This window comes from Mustela putorius, unplaced genomic scaffold (assembly GCF_011764305.1).
Source record: "Mustela putorius furo isolate JIRA1106 unplaced genomic scaffold, ASM1176430v1.1 tig00000551_pilon_pilon_pilon, whole genome shotgun sequence".
In the NCBI taxonomy this organism is placed as follows: Eukaryota; Metazoa; Chordata; class Mammalia; order Carnivora; family Mustelidae; genus Mustela; species Mustela putorius.
Window position 1 is genome coordinate 470214 of NW_025421412.1, and position 19051 is coordinate 489264.

General features: G+C 63.4%; 2 protein-coding genes across 7 annotated transcripts in view; one reads left to right on the top strand and one right to left on the bottom strand.

Moving 5' to 3' along the window:
- The window catches only part of GAS6 (growth arrest specific 6), a 31255-nt gene extending 30218 nt beyond the window's left edge, over positions 1–1037 (top strand). For both annotated transcript variants that reach the window (XM_045081241.1, XM_045081244.1), the window contains one exon: positions 594–1037. In XM_045081241.1, the coding sequence (XP_044937176.1) occupies positions 594–748 (155 nt within the window). In that variant the 3' untranslated portion in view covers positions 749–1037. The remainder of the gene's footprint in view (positions 1–593) is intronic.
- The window catches only part of TMEM255B (transmembrane protein 255B), a 41829-nt gene continuing 23453 nt past the window's right edge, over positions 676–19051 (bottom strand). For 2 of the 5 annotated variants that reach the window (XM_045081247.1, XM_013053016.2), the window contains exons 4-7: positions 16206–16286; positions 15618–15703; positions 14407–14561; positions 8956–12110 (exon numbers count right to left, since the gene is read on the bottom strand). In XM_045081247.1, coding sequence (XP_044937182.1) covers positions 11626–12110; positions 14407–14561; positions 15618–15703; positions 16206–16286 — 807 coding nt within the window. In that variant the 3' untranslated portion in view covers positions 8956–11625. Of the gene's footprint in view, positions 8118–8955; positions 12111–14406; positions 14567–15617; positions 15704–16205; positions 16287–19051 lie in introns of those variants that run through there. The other 3 variants (XM_045081251.1, XM_045081250.1, XM_045081249.1) reach the window with 3 other exon arrangements.

Sequence of the window (19051 nt, forward strand, 5' to 3'; positions counted from 1 at the left end):
CAGGGGCCGTGCCAGGGTCTGGGTGCCCTGGTCCCGATGTTCAGCCTGTGAGGCCAGAGTCCCTCCAGCCTCCGTGCTGCCCAGGAAGGGGCAGCGAACAGCTGCCTCCTACAGACTGGGGACTCGTGTCTGACTGCGGGAGGGGAGCTGACCAGTGGCCATGAGTGATCAGGGCAGAGTGGCTGAAAGGGGTCCGGGGCAGCTGCCGTTGTGAGCCCTCCCGACCCCACGGCCCCCAGGGCTCAGTGCAGGTCCGGGACGCCTGCCTTGGCCAGCAGACACACACTCCATTTAGTTTTCACAGACAAACCTTTGAGGAGGGGGGTCTGGGGTGTGGGGAGCCCTGCAGCGTGAGTGACTCCTTTGGGCCAAGCAGGAGATCAGGGCGATTTAACTGATCTAACGATCCAAGTGCACTTCCTGGGGGCAGGCAGGTGTCTCTGCAGCGGAACTGCTGCTGGTCTGGGCACACAGGGACCCGTGCCCCTGAGGAGAAAGGCCGGGCACCGGGGGGGCCCTCGGGTGCCCGGGAGCGCAGTGCTGGGGGACGCGAGCGGCCTGTGAACCGTGGTGTTCTCTCCCCACTGGCCCAGATGTGCCCGTGACCGCAGCACCAGTCACGGCCTTTTACCGCGGCTGCATGACGCTGGAGGTCAACCGGAAGGTGCTGGACCTGGACGAGGCCGCCTACAAGCACAGCGACATCACGTCCCACTCCTGCCCCCCCGTCGAGCAGGCCACCCCCTAGGCCGGCAGGAGGAGGGACGGCCGGTCCCCCCACCCCCAGCGAGAGCAGCTGTGGACATTGTGCCCCCCGCGGGCCGAGGTTCCTCCGAGACTGTTCTGTGCCTGTAACATACGTGTACATAGCTGAGGAGCTGATGTCGGCCGCACGAAGCCACGGCCCCGGCCCCAGTGGAGACCGGGGCTGCACACGCCGGAGCGGACCCAGGAAAATAATTCTCTTATTTTATTACCAAAGCTGCTTTCTGGCCTAAAAGTATGGAAAAATAAAATATTTAGAGAACCCTTCTTAACTGTGCTGTGGGCTCTGCTCCTTGCTCGTGCCCAGCGGCGGGGTGGCCCCTCCAGCCCCTCCCCTGCACCCCTTCCCAGCTCCGGCTCTGGGCGCTGCTGCCCTGCTCTCTGTGCCGTGGACACAGCTCTGATGGAGGCGAGGGCCCTGCCGCCCCTCCTGACACAGGGCAGGTTCGCACCTGTCTCCCTACACAAACCCATCCCCTCTCAGTCTCCCGTCTTCTCTCCTCGGAGCAGCTCTTCCGGCTGGAGCGGCAGGACTCTGGTTACGCGGGTACACGTGCCGCTCTGCGAGGTGGGGGGTGCAGACGCCACTCTGACCCCAAGAGGACATAAAAGGAAAACGCTCTGGGGCCCCAGGGCCAGCAGCACACACAGGCTGCAGAGTCCCGGGGGCGGGTTGGCAGAGAGGACAGTGTTGAGGTCGGAGCTCCGGCAGGGCAGGTCTGTCTGCCTGATGTGACGGTCACGGAACAGCCGGCTGTCAGTGTCGGGGCGGCGACGGTCACAGGATGGCCGGCGGTCACCGTCACGGTCATGTGCAAGTTTCTGGTACCCGCTGGAGACCGCGCTTGATGGCCGGAAAGCTCCTCCAAGACTGAGCTGTTCTTAGATCCCAAACCTCGAATGTCCTGAGGCCATGGGGCAGGTCTGGGTTGTGGCAAAGCATCCCACAGCCCTGTCCTTTCTCAGTGCAGAGTGAGCTGTGAAGGCAGCACCAGCCAGGCACGGGGCAGCGTGGGTCTTGGTGCCTGGCAGCGGACTGTGAGCCCAGAAGCCTCGAACTGACCCGCAGGTGAGCAGAAGGAAGGTCAAAGCCCAAGGAGCCCACCCACAGCTACGGGGCGAGAGGCAGAGTGAGCCGGGCAGCACAGAGGAGGGGAGGTCCCTTTCAGGTTTCTAGACAGCAGCCTGTGGCTTCAAGGATGTGGGCCCCCGGTGTGCCCCGGTGGGAGCAGTTGGGTATCCCTCCTCAGCCACAGCTGGCCCGTCCTTGAAGGGGTCTCTAGGATTCTGGAGGGGCCGCCCATCACAGGCCCCCCACCAGGAGGGACCCCTCCCCGGCCTGCTCACCATGGGGATGACAGCTGCAGGGGGCAGATGCCGGGGCATGGACACAGGAAGGCCCACAGGCTCTCGTGGGCCTGGCCGTTGAGGCCGACCAGAGGTCCCTGGCATATTCACCAGGCCCTCAGCACTCCCTGGCCTGCCCACAGATGCTACCACCGCCTGCCCGGCTGTGTCCTGTCCACCATCTTCCGAGATGTGTGGAGGTTCTATTGACTTGGGCCTTGAGAAAACTAGTCTAAGAGGTTCTTCAGGTGGTTTTCCAGGCTGGTGCATGAGAAGCAGGGCACGCAGGGAAACCATGTGCCCCGAGAGCACGTGCTGGGCTGTCCCTGGGCAGCTCTGACCGACTACATCTTCATGAGCCGTCCATCTCCAGCCAAGGTCCCAGGGGAAGGGCCTTCTCCTACAGCACCGTGGGCGTCCCCGCTCTCAGTCTGCAGCCAGGTGGATGCAAGTATCTGCTTGTAGCATAAGGGGACCCCCAAACCCAGCACCCTCTGCTGGCTCCCAGGCAGCTGGGACTCGGGGCTGCAGGACACAGCCTCATTGTCCATCGGGGCAGTGAAACCTCAGTTCCTGGGGCCTTTCATGTTGACCAGGAGGACCACGGCCTGGACTCTGTCTGCCCAATAAGCAGGAAGCCTCACCCCAACCCAGACCACCTCCAGCACCCCTGAGCACAGCTCTGAGAAATGTGGGAGGTGAGGCCAGCCTGTAGCCCCTGGGAGAATGGCAGACCACCCCCCAGCTGGCCTCGGGAACATCAGAAACCCAAAGCAGCTTTAGGGCCTGATCCGTTTCTCAACGTGTCGCCGCTCCATTCCCCGTGGTGTTATCTGCTTTCCCTCTCTGTGGAGGCAGCTCTGGAATGTTCCTGTGGAATGTTCCCCTGGCCAGCCCCAGTCTCTCGAGAAGGCCGGGACAGCCGGAGCAGAGAGCACACACACAGCTACGGGACCCCACAGGCACACACAGCCATGGCTTAGGGGCCTTCTGACGATCCCGCGCCATCCTCTGTGCAGGGAGCTGGGCACAAATCTGTTTCCTGCTGTGGTTTCCTTAGATTTCCACCGGGCACCGGGGTGCCACCAACTACGGCCAAGAAAAAGCTCAAACTCTGTAAGGGCTGAATACAGCCGGACAGTCCCCACTGGTGCCAGGCAGGGCGGCACCCTCACCACTGTCCAGCCGGGGGTGCTGGCAGCAGAGGAGTCAGAGACAGACAAAGCCCCATCATCCGACTGTGCGCTCCGCTGGAGGCCCTGGACGAGACTGATTCAGTCTGGTGGAGGAGGACAGTGGTGACAGACAGGAGACTGTGCTATGGGGACGGCACGGGGAACAGAACACGCCGTGGACCGAGTTATGGTCTAATTTTCTTTTGGCTTTTCAAGAGAAGAGCTGCAATAATTTTGTTTGTTTGCTGTTTTGGGGTTTTGTTTTTAGGATGCTGTTGGTCGTGAGTGTGTGTTTTATGAAGAGGGTTCTTCCGGGTCATTGGGAAGCACCCTGCCGTCCAGGAACTACTGTGCCCACAACTCCCACTGTGCCCATGCCCCAGCCCCCACAGCACTCATGGCAGTCAAAAACGTCTCCAGACATTGCCAAATGTCCCCCAGGTGCAAAACCAGCCCTGTTGAATGCCACTGCATTAAAGAGAAAGGAAATCTGACCTCACCACCCATGACACAAGGTAGAATATATCATTAAATCTAAAAATAATCTATAAAGCCCCAGACAAGCATGTGAGACTATGCCCCAAGGGCCTGTGGCTCCACCGCCCTTGTTAGCAAAGCTCACTGGCACACAGCCACACCCATTGACGTGCGATCGTCGACAGCTGGACCGGTCCACGTGTCAGAGCTGAGTCGTCACACACATTAACACACATTAACTGACGCTGTAAGCCAACAATACTTACCTTCTGACCCTTTATGTACAGACTCTCTATCCCCTGTGACAGAAGAAAGTATCAGCATGACCTAAGGTAGAAAACTATTTCTTAAAAGAACCCAAAATGCTCTAACAGTAAAGGAAAGATTTAAATACTGAGCGACGTTAAAGTCAAGAACAGAGCTAAAAGACTGACACTCTCTGACTCCAAGGCCTACTGCAAAGTTGCCATGGTCAGTCCAGGCTGGTGTTGTTGGATGAGCAGATCCGTGGCACAAACAGCCCCGAACCAGATCCATTACAAATGCGGTCACCGGGGTTGGACAAAGGAGCAGAGGCAGCACAACGGAGCGGAGACCATCTCTTCAGCAAATGGTGCTGAAGCAAGTGGACATCCACATGCTGAGAAATGACTCCAGCCACACACCTCACCCCTTCACAAATAACCGCAAACAGGTCACGTATCTACAGGGAAAGGGGAAAACTACCAAATTCTGAGACTGTGGGTGGTGGTGACGTGGCAGACATGGTACCAGAGGCATCATTCGTGAGGGACAGGACGGACAAGCTGGACTTCAACAAGCCTAAACCTCTGCTGCCCAGAAGACAACGTTGAAAGGAGAAGACAAGCCTCAGATGGGGAGAAAGTATTTGCAAAAACACATCTGACAAGGGACTGGTACCCAAAATATACGAAGAGCTCTTGAAACTCAACAAGAAAACAAGCAACCCAAATAAAAATGGGCAAAGGACCTGAACAGACAACGTTCCCAAAGCAGGGGCCCAGCTGGCTAGTAAGCACCTGAGCGGGGTTCCTCAGCACCGTCCCCACAGAATGACAAACGAAAGTGACAATGAGACACGGCTGCCCTCCTACCAGGGCGGCCATGGTCTGGGTCACGCCCAGCCCGAGTGCTGGCCCTCTGGCAGCCAGGCCCTCACACCACAGGCAGTGCAGGACAGCGTGGCCGCCTGGAAGGCTGTCTGCCAAACCCACGCCTGCCGTCCGACCCAGCAACCACGCTCTCCGGTACTGACCGGAAGGAGGTGAGAACACGTCCGCACAAACCCTGCGCTGGGCAGGGCAGGGAGGGCGCCTCGTCCCGGCCGCGCTTGTCTTTGCCTCTCTGCCAGTCGCACCACCTTGTGCCTCGCTCTACGCGTTCTTTCTGCGTGTGTATGTATTCGTCTTCATCGTTAAATCACCTTCAGACACGAAGAATGGAAAGACGCGCATTTCTAACTGTTGCCACCCACGAAGCCACGAGCTGCGTAAGGGCTGTTGCCACCCACGAAGCCACGAGCTGCGTAAGGGCCTTGCCTCCTCGACATTTTCTTCTTCCTGTAGGTCAGACGACGTTTCCCCGAAGGTTCCGAGGGCTTCTCTGCTCAGTGCGGGGTCCGGCTTCGTGGCAATGATGACTGTCTTCTTGTCCACTGGACACGTGCTCTACGGGTCCGGCTTCACACACGCTGATACGGCCTCCTGCCCTCTTTTCACTGAGGTACAAGTCACAAACCATAACATTCACCCTTTAACAACGTACAGTTCAGTGGGTGTTACACATAATGACGCTGTGCAGCCACAACTACGGTCCCGTGCTGGAACATTTCCCGCCCCCCAACAGGGAGCCCCGCACCCGTGAGCAGCCCCCGGTCCGGGTCCCCTGAGTGCCAACCCCAGTCAGTGGTCGGGAAAGAGGGGGGTAGCTCAGCCAAGGACGGGGCTCAGGGAGAGGCCCCACCGAGACCCACTCATCATGGTGCCCATCAGAGCTGCCAGGCCAGGACCCTCGACGCACCGACACTCAGGCACAGACTGGCCAGTGACTATCACTGTGACGGCAAAGGCTTTGGCAGAGACTTTTTTCCCTCAGGGAATAGTACCCACAACACACTGCGGGCCTGGCGTGAACAGGCACCACATGCCAGGGGTGGGGGAGCTGTCCTGGGGACTGCAAGGGGCCGGAGCCGTCACCAGGAGGGAGTTGAATTGTTGGCATTCTTTGTGGCTGGGACAGGGGATAAGGACATTCTTGTGGCCAAGAGCAGAATTGTTGGCCTGGGAGTCTAATATCTTTATCAGTTCTGGGCTCCCAGGGCAGATAGAAGTGCCTTTGGGTGACGTTGGTGTCAACAGTCTTGGGAAACACGGACACTGCTATGTGCCTCTGACCCTGGGGTGGGTGCCGAGGTCAAAGCTGTCCCTGTGTCTTGGCATCTGGCTGCCTTCGGCGATGGGTGGTGCGGTTCCCAGCACCGGCTGCACTGCTGTCAGCAGCTCTCCATCAGGCTGGGCCCTGTGAGGGGCAGCCCCAAGCCTAGGAGGAAGCAGGTTGCTCCCTGCGGGCCGGCGGGGGTCTGGGGCATAGCCTGGAGGCCCCAGAGCTGGCCCCTCTTCCCCGTCCAGACCCCACAGGACAGCGAGCTCAGCAGCCCCTCAGCTTGGCAGGACCACCGGCCTCAGCCACACTGTGCTGGTTCCTTAGCTCCAGGCCCCTGAGGGGGTTGTGGGGTCCCCGAAGCGGGAGCCGCACACGGAGGTGCCCCAGGCCCCTCACCCCAGCGCAGCCTCCTCAGAGGCCTCCATGTCCCCTGTTGGCAGCCCTGTACGATAGGAGGGATTTCCTCCGGACAAACGTGCCGTTGCTTCCCGGCTGCAAACCTGGAGTCTGTGGAGAGGAAGCCACGCGCGGGCCTGGGCCGGGAGGCCAGACCGTCTGGGCTCAGAGTGTGAATTCAGCTCGACGCCCCTGCCGGGACGGAAGGCATCTGCTAGACCAGTGGCTTTCTCGTCTGTGACAAAGGGCCTTCCTGGGGTCGGTTAGCTGGACCCGCGGCCTCCTGTGTCCTGTATTCCAGCGACGGCCCCCACAGGGGAACGCGCTCACCCTCTGCAGAGAGAGCGTTCGTGGTGCCCAGAAAACTGAGGCCTTCCAGCGCCCGAGAGCGGGGCCTGTTGGACCTGCGTCCGCGCCAGCAGAGGGAGCAGGAGGCTGAGTCTGCTTGCCTGCCTTCTTCTCTTCGCCTCCCCGCCCCCCACCCCCACCCCATCTTATCTCTACCCCCAAACATGATCCGGGACTAGTTTAGGACTCTGGCCTGTCACTCAACCAGGACTGATCACTGCCCAGGTGGGTGCCCACCCGGGGCTCCAGGTGTGCCTGGGTCAGTTGCGGTGGGTCTGCGGGAGGCCGAGCTGCCCCCCAGGCTCTAGCTGAATCCTCAGAAGCCACCCACTTGCAGCAGAGAGACGGGGTCTAGCGATCTGCCCTGCGGCGGGGGGGGCCTATGGAGCTCCCTGCGGAACAGACCGGGCCGCCTCTAGAACCACCCGTGAGAGACGGCCGCCGGCAGCCCTGGATAGGAAGCCCGCAGCCTCAGGTAGCAAGTGTTTTTGCAGGTGTGACGGCAGGTTAGGAAGGAGGCAGACCTCGGGGAACGCACGCACCTCACTAGCAGCGTCTGGTGTCTGAGCCAAAGCGTCGCTTCGTCCCCAGCAAGTAGCCGCCGAGAGAGGGCACTGAGCAGGGCTGCGCGTCCTGGGGTCACGGGTGTACGTATGTACACATACAGCACCTCTCCTTAAAACATGACCCTTGCAGGGGGCACACGGGGCCATATTCCCCTTGCAGAATAGTAAGAACAGGCTCGCGCGGGAGATGGCGAGAGAGTGACTTTTGTTCAGGAAGTGACGGCAGACCGAGGGGCTCCGGCCAGGAGCGCTGGATCTGTTCAGGGTCTGGCGTCTGCTCTGGGCGAGGCAGCCGAGCAGAGGTGCTGCCTGGGGCCTTGGGCGCCTGGGGCTCTTTCCCACCGCTGGTCTTCGCCTCTCTGCCCACATATGTGCCCAGGAGGGAAAGAGGTGCAGACCTCAGAACATTCCCCTAACGTCTCTTGGCCACAGAAGCAGGGTTTGCAGAGGCTGCTTTGTTTTTTAAGAAACCGAAACTAAGTTAATTTTCCATCTACCCCCATGTGTCAGGGAGCGCAGGCGGAGGCTTCACCCCCGGGAGGAAGCAGGCTGGCACTCGGAGAGGCGGGGCATTGGGAGGCTGCGCGTCCTCGGACACAGGGGCGTCCCTGGGAGTCGAGGCAGGGAAGTGGCCGCAGAGCTGCAAGGGACAGAGTGTGTTCTGGGTCAGCGGAGGGTCTAGCCCTGCACAGTCCACGCGAGCACGACAGCACACCAGAGAGAGCCCTCCTGGGGCCCGGGCTCCCCTGCACCGGGGCCACCCACCGACCCAGACTCCTCGATCAGACCACACCAGCGTGGCCGGAGCGGGGCCCGCTTGGTCTTCGAGGGCTTCCCCTGCACACCTGTGGCATGTGTGGCGCCTGCCGAGACTCCCACCTTCGGAAACCCAGCTTCTCGCCGTGTGCCTGCTGTGCGCGAGTCCGGCCCCAACGTACAGACATGTCCAAGGAAGAGGCCACCCAGAGCATCGGGGCTGGGGGGTCCTCTGGGTTCCCCCAGCATTTCATAGTTTCAGGGAAAATTAAGACATCAGCATTTTCAATACAGCTCAGTGGTTAGTCTCATGTGTCCACTCGGACAGGCCTTGGTGCCCAGAGGCTCTAACACCAGCCTGCATGTGGATATGAAGGTGTTTTCTAGATGCGACTGACACACACACCAACCCCGTCCCCGAAGGGCTTGCGAGGAAAAGACCCAGTGCCCAGGGCAGGGGGCTCAGCTTCGAGACCGACTGGGCTCTCAGGAGCCGTTCTTCCCGGGTCCGCAGCCTCACCTGTGCTGCCTGGGGGCTCCGGGATCCATCCGTCTTCCTGTCTCTCTCCGTCTCTCTGCCTCTGTCTCTCTGTCGTTTTGTCTCTGCCTCTGTCTCTGTCTCTCTCCATCTCTCTGTCTCTCTCTCCATATCTCTCCTCTGTCTCTCTGTCTCTGTCTCTCTATCTCTGTCTCTCCCTCTCTGTCTCTGTTTCTGTCTCTGTCTCTGTCTCTCTCTGTCTCTCTCTGTGTCTCTCTGTCTCTGTCTCTCTCTGTGTCTCCGTGTCTGTGTCTCGGTCTCTGCATCGTGGCACGCGTGCACACGTCCCGTGGGATCTGTTTCCCTGGGAGACACTGACACACGCAGACTCGAGTAAAAGTGATTCTGAGAAGGAAAATGCTGGTTTTGGCGCGGATTTTAAATCAACCAATTTCCAGTCTTTCTGCCAACAACCTCTTAAACTCCTTCCCCACACGTTCGAACGGTTAAAAACGCCTCCTTTAACGCGGTATCTAAGCGCGTGACGGTCCCACCGGGAGGTGCGCTGTGTTTGGGGGCTCCGGGCTCCTGCCGGTGCCACGGTCCCTTCGCTCTGCCCCCGCCAGGCGTCCGGGGCCCTGAGAGGCTGGCACGACCCTCCTGGGCGCCAGGGACCCTCCCCACCGAGCAGGCCGGGGGGGGCCTCAGCGCTCTCAAAGGGGAACTTACTCACAAGCTGCGGCTGAACCCGAGGGCCCGGCCACGGGGAGCCACCAGCACGGGCTTCGGAGTCCGATGGCCGGGGCCCTGCCCACCCGTTTCTCCCTTCTGACCTTGGGGGACAAACCAGACTTCCAGAGAACATTGTCTCCGGTCCGTGGGGAGCTCCCGTCGCGGCGCGTGTCCGCCGGCTCTCCCCCCAAAGTCAGAGGCCGAGAGGCCACGGAGTGGACCCCCATGAGCTGCAGGTTAAACCACCACAGGCCATGAGGAAAACTGCCGTGAATCAGGAGGGAAACCTCTGGTGACCAGGCTGTCCCCGGCACAGCGCTGCTCCCACAGGTGGCCCCGCAGGGAAAGGACACGAGACACGGCTCGCTCTTGGGCCGCAGCCGGACTTCTGCCTCCATCCCTTGGCGCCTGTCAGGACGCCGAGCCCCTCCTGCGTGTCCTGACCGGCGGCCACTGGGAGCAGGGAAGCTGGGTCCCCTTTAAGATCTGTCTTTCTTCGAACGGCTCAAACAGCCCCTGCCTGCCATCCGCTCTCCGCTCTCCGCTCTCCGGGGGTAATTTGCTGCCAGTGGCAGCACTTCGAACCGCCCCCTTCCCACTCTGTTGGTCAGGGAAGCACGGCCCCAGTTCCAAGTCTCTCGCAGGAGACGCAGGGCACCCCCAGTCATCGCGATCCGACGGTCCGTGCGTCGCTGACGCTGCTCCTGCACACGCTGGTCAGAGCGGCCAAGGAGGCCCAGGGAGGAAAGCCCAGGCCCGCCCTGGGGGCCTAAGAGGGGGCATCTGTGTTGGGACAAGCCAGAGGCCGCAGCGGTGGCCGAGGACGGAATGGGGCGGACACGCGGGTCACCACCGTGCCGGGCCCTACGGGGATCGCATCTCCCGAGGAGACGCACTGTGACCCCGGACATCCGCCCAGGGCCCCGGGCTCAGGACCCAGACTCCGAAGAGCCCCCAGCAACGCCCACCTCCGAGGACCGGCGGGTGCCCAGGACGAGTCAGGGACGGCCCTTGGGGTGCACCCGTCCGCATGGCCAAGCTTGTGCGAGGCGTCAGATGGGAGCAGGCGCCCTGACGGGATGCGGGGCCCAGCCCTGGGGGGGCATGCCTCCCCTGACCCAGAGCGGATGAGTGAGTGACCACCGGGCCCATCCGGCCGGCACTCAGCTCCACGTGCCTGCACCAGGGTCTGTCCCCGAAGGCGGCCCACGAGCTACGGAGGCAGGCTCCCTGTAGTGGTGGGTCTCGGTCTGGGCTCTGTAAACTGAAGGGATGAGAAGCACAGCACGGCCCTTAGGACGCAGGCCATGGGCAAGGGATGTCGTCCTCCCCGTGGTGGGGACTGAGAGGGATGCCTGGAGGCAGACGTGGTGCCGCTCTAGGGAAGGCGAGGCTGCCGGGCTGGTGAGAAGGCTGTGCCCAGGGACGTGGGATGTGCCCGCCCTTGGGGCTGAGCGGTGCGGGGGATCGCTCCTCCCCTGTCACGGAGGTGGACAAGACACTCTCGAGCCAGGCCTCCCCCGCTTGGGGACTGGCTGCTCGAAGGAGCCTCACACCCATGGACCCCACGGGACCAGGAGCCAGTGCCCACGCAGGGGCCTAGTCCACGCTTCCCGGGAAGGGGGAGGCCTCCCTTGGCACAGCCCCACGGAGACGTTGGGTAGACGTCTATGGAGGGTCCCCTCCAGGAACTGGAGGCCCCGCCCACCCCAGGGAGCTCCACCGCTAGCCTCACTTTCCAGGCGAGAGGAGGCGGCACCGGGCCAGGACGCCTGAGCACACTCCGCGCACACCCAGCTGCCCTCCCCTGGCCGACTGCAGGCGACAGCCTTCCCCGGCATGCCGCGCCCTGTGTCCTGGGCTCCCCAGTGCCTCCCGCACCTGCTCCCAGCCCCTTGTGCTGCGGTACTGGGGAGGCCCCTCTGCACCTCACGGACAGGCCCGGGCACCAGCCAGGGTGGTGTGTGGCTCCCCCAGGCCGTAGAGGGAGCTGTGCTGACACGGAGAAGCTGAAGCCAGGACTGGGGGCCGGCGCCACTCCGGGAGCAAGGTCTCAGCCCCACCAGACAACCCAAAGGGTCCCCAGGCCCATGTGTCCTACTGCGCTGGCCCTATGAGGTGGCCGCTGCCGTGGGCAGGGCATGGCTGAGGGCAAGCTCTGCGGTTTCCCCGGAAGAGCAGCTCACAGGCCCCAGGCTCCCGGCCAGGCCTCCGAGGCGAACTTCCGAGGGACCCAGACCCGGGTCAGAAAAGGCTCCCGGTCTGGACAACGGCACACACCAGGGCCACACGCAGCAAAGGCCTGGAATGTGGAGAGGTCTGGAGATGTTTGCCACGCGTGCCTCCATCGTCCCCAAGCCCCTCGCTCTGCTACCCTGTAACCAGACTGGGGGAGGGGAGGCCGTGGGGCCCCTCTTCTCCCCACCGAGCTCCCATTCGTGTCCCATCTGACCAGGGCTGTTGGGGGCGACCGCCGCCCATGATGGGAGCGCCCCGGCTTCCCCTGGGTGACGCTGGGCCTACCTGGAGAGGCAGAGGGTAGGTCGAGCAGGTGGGGAGGGCCACAGGTGCCGGGCAGAAGCCCGCGTAGGCCAGGATCTGCTGGGCAGGGTCGTAGAGGGTCTGAGGTGGAGCAGAGAGGCCGTAAGCCAGCTGGGACAGGGGGACCTGCCAGAACGGACATGTGTCAGCCCGGCCACCCTGGGCTCCGAGCCAACGGCCTGCAGAGCCCTGTGCTCCGCTACGCTCCTCTGACGCCTGCAAGGGAGAAGTCACTCTCGAGCCAGAACTAAACCGCTCAGAGCAGGGCTTATTGTTGCTTTTTATTTTCTGTTTGTCTCAGGGACCTGCCGACACGCTAGGCTGGGCCATGTGTCAGTTAGTGTCCCACTCTGGAGGTCAGCTCAGGTCATGATCTCGGGGTGGCGGGATGAGCCCCGCGTCAGCCTCCGCACTCAGCGAGGAGTCTGCTGGGGATTCTCTCCCTCTGCCGCTCCCCATGCGCACACTCTCGCCCCCACAAAAATAATAAATCTTACAACCCCTGCGGCAGAGGCCACAGCCCCCGGTTGCAGGGATTTCTGGAAAAGGGCAAAGAACACCAAAGCCCTTCCAGGACCTGCTCCTGTGCTCGCCGGTGACTCCACTCTCCAAAGGAAACGGGACTTGGGCCACCCATCTGTCACCCCGCGAGGGGCCGCGGCATGGAGCCCTCCCCAGAGGGGGGCTCCAGACTAGAGGGGCCTCCCTCTCTACGAGGACAGACCTGGATTCCCCAAGGACGCCACAGGGCAGGCCCTGCCGTGTCGGGGAGGGGCCTCGGCAGCAGAGAGGGAGGGTCTGAAGACGCGTGGCTGCCCCCTGAAGGGAAGGGGAGACGGGTCCTGAGCAGTGGGGAGTGGGGCAGCCGCAGAGGGGGGCACGCGGGAGCCACGAGCACACCCACGTCTGCCTGCACGCGCACGTCCCCGGAAGAAGGACCCACCTGTCGCCTCCTGGCCCCCTGCCCCGGGCGGCCTCTGGGCACTCCAAGGGGCCACCAAGGGTGCTGGGAGAGAGGACGGGGAGCTGCGGGGGAGGCCACGGTCACGGCCCACAGCTCCCCGGCCACGGTCACGGCCGTACCCTGCTGAGCATCTCCTGCGGGTGCGGGGCTGAGCTCCCCGCCATCCTGGGGGACTGGAGCCAGGTTCACGGAGGCACCTCAAGACGTGAGACCTGGTGTGGGGGGGAGCCACCCGGCCGGAGGGAACTGCTACATCCCGCGGCCTGGGGGCCTTACCGCAGGGCCCGACTCTGTGCTTGCGCCATTTTGGGGTTTGGAGGGACGAGCAGGCTTGGGGTCTCCCACGAAGGAGTGAAACATGTTGCCTTGGGCAGCTCTGCTCTGCTGGGGACCCCAGGAGCCCCATCTGGCTCAGGCCTCTCTCCCTGCACCTGCCCATCGGCGTCGGGTCACCGGGGCCCAGCCGCCAGCGTGCGGACTCGCGGGCCGCATTTCTCCACCTATCTTCGTCACGTGGAGTGGGTTAGATGAGGCTTCCCTGCCCCGGGGACCCTCCCGCAGCCCCGAGTCTCACCCCTGCCTCCCTGTGCCCGGGCCGAGCGTCTGGCGGTCTAAGGAAGTGGCTTTATTCCTAAAGATGATCTTTAAATTAAAAAATCCATTAGGTGTACAAGGTACTCGGTAGGTGTGAACGGTTAGGAATCACTTTCCTTCTCTCTTAAAAGACCCGAGACTTTGGGTCTGAGAGAGAAAACCGTCCGGCGTGAGGCTGCGACCGGCCCTGTGGCCTTCACCGATGTTCCCCCCGGGAGAACAGTCCGGCAATTTCACCGAGGTCTCGGCCCCTGAAAATGGCCATGACCGAATCCCCAGAGCACTCAGGAGGCGCCGGCTGTGGATGCTCGCGTGGGGGGCCTGTGGGGGCTGGAGTGTGTGCTCACACTTGCCTCTCCAACTTAAGTGGGGGCCGGGAGCTCTCTGGAGTCCGCGACCGGCTTCAGGAAGGGGTGGCGCGGCTGCTCTCGGGGGTAAGGCAGGGCGAGGGCCAGCTGCTGTCCCGCGCAGAGAAAAGCAGGGCAGGGTGCTGCCCGAGGGGAGGCTCGGCGGGGTGGCTCGGTCGGGGCCGGCCGGGGTGCCCAGCCCTAAAGCCCCATCCACCAGGGCAAGTACGGACCCAAGCCCTGGGTACGAGGCAGGAGGCTCGGGGCTCCCTGTGCAGGGGTGGGGGATGAACTGACCAGGGCAGGTTCGATGGCCCCTCCCTCTCGCGTGGTTTGGGGTAGCCCACACCTCAGATGACCCACTTCTCTGAATGGCTGGAAGGCTTGCCCTGGGGCTAACACCAGCTTCTGTTTTCCCACGTGGAGGTGGAGACAAGGAGACGCACTCAGCCCAGCTCAGCGGACACGGCCTCCAGCCCCGAGCTGTCTGGAGCGCCAGCGCTGGGGCCCGACTCACCATGTCCTTGAAGGCTCCCAGGACAGCTGCCGTGAGGACACCCAGGAGCGCACCCAGCACGTTCAGCACCGCGGAGGCCCAGAGCAGCCGGTACAGGTGCAGCGCATCCCGGCAGGAGCGCACGCCCACGAACTCGTAGTAGATGGGAGGGTGCTCTGTGCTGCCCAAAGAGAAGGAAGTGTCACCCACCCCGGCATGGAGGGCACAGTGTGCCATGGCGTGAGCTCCGAATCCGGCAAGCTGAGCTCTCGGCCATGAAGACCCCGCAGGCCGGGCTGTGGTGGGGGAACCACATCCCAGGAACCAACCCAGATGCTCCCTGGGGCTGTGGGGGCAAGGCTGTCCCCCAGGGCGTCCAGAAATCCCTCCGGGGAAAGGTCCCAGGCCTCTGAGCAGGAAGGAGCAGCCAAGCCCACTCCCCAAAGGCAGACCCAGGCAGAAGGGTGATGACCGGGTCTCCTCAGGGCACCAGGTCTCGTGGCTGAGCCATGAGAACAGGAGGGCCGTTCGTCCGGGCCCTCCTAGCACCGGCCTACGGGGCTCCGTGCATGGGGTCATGTGGGGAGGCCGGCGACCGTGCCCCATGCCGGTGCACCTTCTCCCGATGGAGCTTGGAAAAGGGATGAGACTCTCATTTGGGGGAAGAGGCTTCCTGCTTAAAGCCATGGGGTTTTCAACCATTCTGGGGAGGGGTCCCCAAGAAGCAATCCCTGAGGTCGCCACTGGTTGGAATGTAGGTCTGCCAGCTGTGAACCCTAATTGGTGCCCAGGGCCCGTCCCGGGGAGGCCCCCACAGTGCGGGGAGGCCGCCGGCAGCCCGGCAGGCTCTCCCAGCCCCTGTCAGAGCAGCATGCCCTCCGCTGCGCACAGAGGACGGGCGGGGAAGCATCTAGAGCCGGCCAAAGGGCCGTGTTCTCGCCAGCCAGCCCAGCCCAAGGGAAGGGAGCCTTGGCCGCAGCCACCAGGCCAGACCCCAGCCAACTCGGGAGGGATCCCCGAGAAACTCCCGGGCCCTGGCTCCCACAGAGCCACGACCCTGGGACAGGAGGCCACGGCCCTCCTGCACCCCTACACAACCTTGCGAGCCTCCGCTTCTCGTCTGGGAGATGGAATCAACTACCCTTCCTCTCAGAGGAGGTGGCGGACTGCAGGGCCGGGGCCGAGGCGGGGGCAGGGGGCTGGGGGCTGGGGGCAGGGACCCCGCCCCTCACCTCTGGCACCTATAGAGCTCACAGCAGTAGCACGAGCTGCTCTTCACCTTCAGGGGGCACGCGCCGCTCGAGGAGTGACAGGTGACCTACAGGTGGAGAGAGACCTAGTCAGGCCCCACCTTCCCCCACCCTAGAGTGGGTAGGGCTGCCGCCCTGGGAGCCAGGACCCCGCCATGGGCGCCCAGGTCAGCCAGGCAGCCGCACTTCCTGAGCCTTGTCTCCGGACCTCCCCCTCCCCGCACCCATTCCAGGCGTGGTGGTTTGGGGGGGCGGCAGACCCCTCATGCTGGGAGAGTTCGAGGAGCCTGCTCGGCCAAGCTGGGCGGTCCAGGCAGCCATCGTTTGGTGGACAGTGATCGGGGTCAGACGGGGTCGTGAGCACAGAGAGCAGAGCCGCACCCAACCCGCTGGTGGACAGTGGGACCGCCGTGTCACCGCCGTGTCACCGGGGCAGCCGGCAGCCACAGGGCCACAGGCACAATGTGTCCCACAGGTCAGGAAGCACGTGAGAGGCAAACCCTTCTGATCTGATTCTGATGGGGGCACAGAGAGCCTGTGGGGTCCACCACGCCGGCACGCCCTACGTACCTCCGTCTGGTGGGCGTCGGGCACGTACCCCACCTCGCTGGCAAAGAACTGGCATCTTCCCGCGGTGAGGGGCCTGGGCTCCTAGGGACCAAGACACGTGCGTGGAATACAGTCGCGTCCCCCCGTCAGGAGGGGCCGGGGTGATGTCAGACCCATCTGCCCCGGGTTTCGGAGCCTCAAGGAGGGACACCGAAGCCTGCTGCAGTCGGCCGGGAGGGGGACATGGGGCAGGACACACTGGGGCTCCTCCCAGAGCAGCCGGGCCAGCGTGCAGGGGTGGGAAGCAGCAGGACGCCAGGGAGCACCTGCCTGCAGGCTGCCGTGCCCCCCCCATAACAAAACAGGTGTCCACGGGGAAGGACAAGGGCTCATTTACTCATGGGCCGGCCAACCCTCCCCCACCATCCCCGCCCGGCCGCCCACCAACCACCCAACAGACGTCCACCACCTCCGGCCTGTTCCGTGCTCCCTCCACTAGCCTGTGCCCAGCCTCCACGGAGAATCAGAGCATCGCAGTGCCAGCAAGGAAGGTGCCCGGGTTAGACACGGTGCCCGCCCCCGGGGACACAGCAGGGCCAAGGGTCGGGCCGTCACTTTGATTGTCCATGGCTCCCATTTCCCAGCGCGATGCGGTCCTGGCCGGGCCGTAAGCAGAGCGCAGGAAGCCGCCTGTGACCACACCCGCCAGACCGGCTCCGGGCAGAGCAGAGCCACCTTCCTGTGGGACACGGCCCGCAGCCCGTGAGGACGGACGGAGGACGGCCAACAGGGCTGTGCGGGGCCGGGCACCGGGAGGCTGGGGCTGCCGCCGTGTGCAGGTTCCCTGAGGCCCCGTGGTGACCGCCCTGAGCCCTCGCCGCCCGACTGCCGATTCCGCTCCGCCTCTCCCTCCGGGGATCCAGTCAGTGTCCACCTGGTCACGGGCAGAACCCACGCTGCTGACATCAAGGTTCTCGTCCCGCTGCGCTGGTGCCCTTCCTCACACCCATAACCACGTGGAGACACCCCTTCTGACTGGGCGTCGTTGCCCCCCTGTCCTGGGCGGAGGCTAGCCCCGCGGGAGCGCCCACCGCCCCGTCTGGGACGTCTCGCCACTGCGTCTACATTGGCCTGATGGCCGCCGTAACACGTGCCACGGGGGAGCCTGAACCACGGACACCCGTCGCCACAGCCCAAGCAGCGGCCTGAGACGGGGTGCCGACCTCGTCCTGCCCTCCTGTCCACGGCAGACCGCGGGCTCTGGCTCCCTCTGTCCGGACATAATCCGACCACAGCGGCCTCCGTCCTCGTGACACGTCTGACCCTGACCACGTCCCAGGGGCCGGCCCGCCTCTTGGTGCCACGGCAGGGCACAGTGGCCACCACACACGCGTTCTGGGGACACAGACATTCTGCCCGCTGGGCGCCGTCTGCCATGACAGACGAAGAATTGGTGTCAGACTTGAACTTTTCAGTAAATCCTCTCCTGACACAGAAGCGCTGGTGACTTGGTTTCATTTTCTGTCTGACCCTCAGTGTCCAGTCAGGATGAACTACTTCTTAATAGTCTGAATTACATAGAACAGGCATCAGTCGCACCCACAACCTGGGTTTCCGATGACCCTGGAGATGGCGTCTCTCAGGGGCAGCTGTGAATGGGGAGCTGTGGCCCCCAGGAGGGAGAGGGACCGTGCCACCCACCGTCTGTGCAGCGTGGTCAGTCCCAACCGCAAAGCAGCTCTATTAGCCACAAGTCTACCCCGACCCCATTGCTCCCGTGTCTCTCGTGATAAACCAGAACCACGAGTCCCACAGCCCAGAGGATCCGCCTGAAGGCCCCGCGGGGTAGAAATCAGGCTTTCTGACCATCTCCTGCCGGGAACGACCTTCTGAGTCCCAGGGGCTGGTGCTCTGTGTCGTCAGCCGCCCAGCCAGCCGGGAAGCAGGGAGCCTGCAGTGACCACGGAGGACCGTCGCGCCTCCCCTGCAAAGACAAACCCCGGCCACAGATCCCCTCGTCTGAGCAAGGAAACAGGCACGGAGGCAGGCCACGCCTCCCCTTGAGGCTCCTGCAGCGCGGGATGGAGGGAACTCCCCCCCTTCAGAACAAGTGGCTTTGAAGGAAATTTCTCTCCGATGTGCTGAGCAACACCCACTGACAGGGCAAACCGCGAAGCCAGGGGTTCCGAGGCTGCCCGCCCGACCCAAGCCCTTCGGCGTCTGCTCAGAAGCCAGAGCGAGCGCAGCCGGCGGCCGGGAGAAGGGAGCCGGAGCCGAGGCCAGGAGCCGCAGACACAGGACTGAAGGCTCGAGGCCGGGCTGGCCGGGGAAGGGAGCCAGTGCCTGGTGGGCCCTGGCACGGCCCTCGAGGTCCCACCACGCTGCCCCCGTCCCGAGGGATTTTTGGGGCCCAGAGGGGCCAGGGCGCAGGAAAGGGCGTCCAGCCTTCAGGCCCGGTGGTCCAGAGGCCAGGATGAGACCTGCCTGAGCCCCGCCAACCGGGATGCAGCTGGGCCTCGGCTTCGTGTCTGGCTCCACACCCTGCATCCTGGGGCCTGTGCTCCCGCAGCCTGGGGTCCCACATTTTGTCCCCCGGTTGTTGACATCTTAAAATCATGACTTTGGGAAGTGCTAACAGCCGGTGACAAGTTTGTGGTCAGTTGATCCTTTGGTCAGTTGATCCTTTGGTCAGTTGATTCTATCGTCTGTTGGACAGTCACCCTGGCCCCCGAGTGAACACATGCAAACCCCGCGGCTTCGGACTCACGTCTGCGACCCCTGCCCCCGCCATGCACATGCCCCGCATGGGGCAGATGGGCCTGCCCAGAGGACACTGGCCACCTGCAGCCAGAGGACAGCCAAAACCA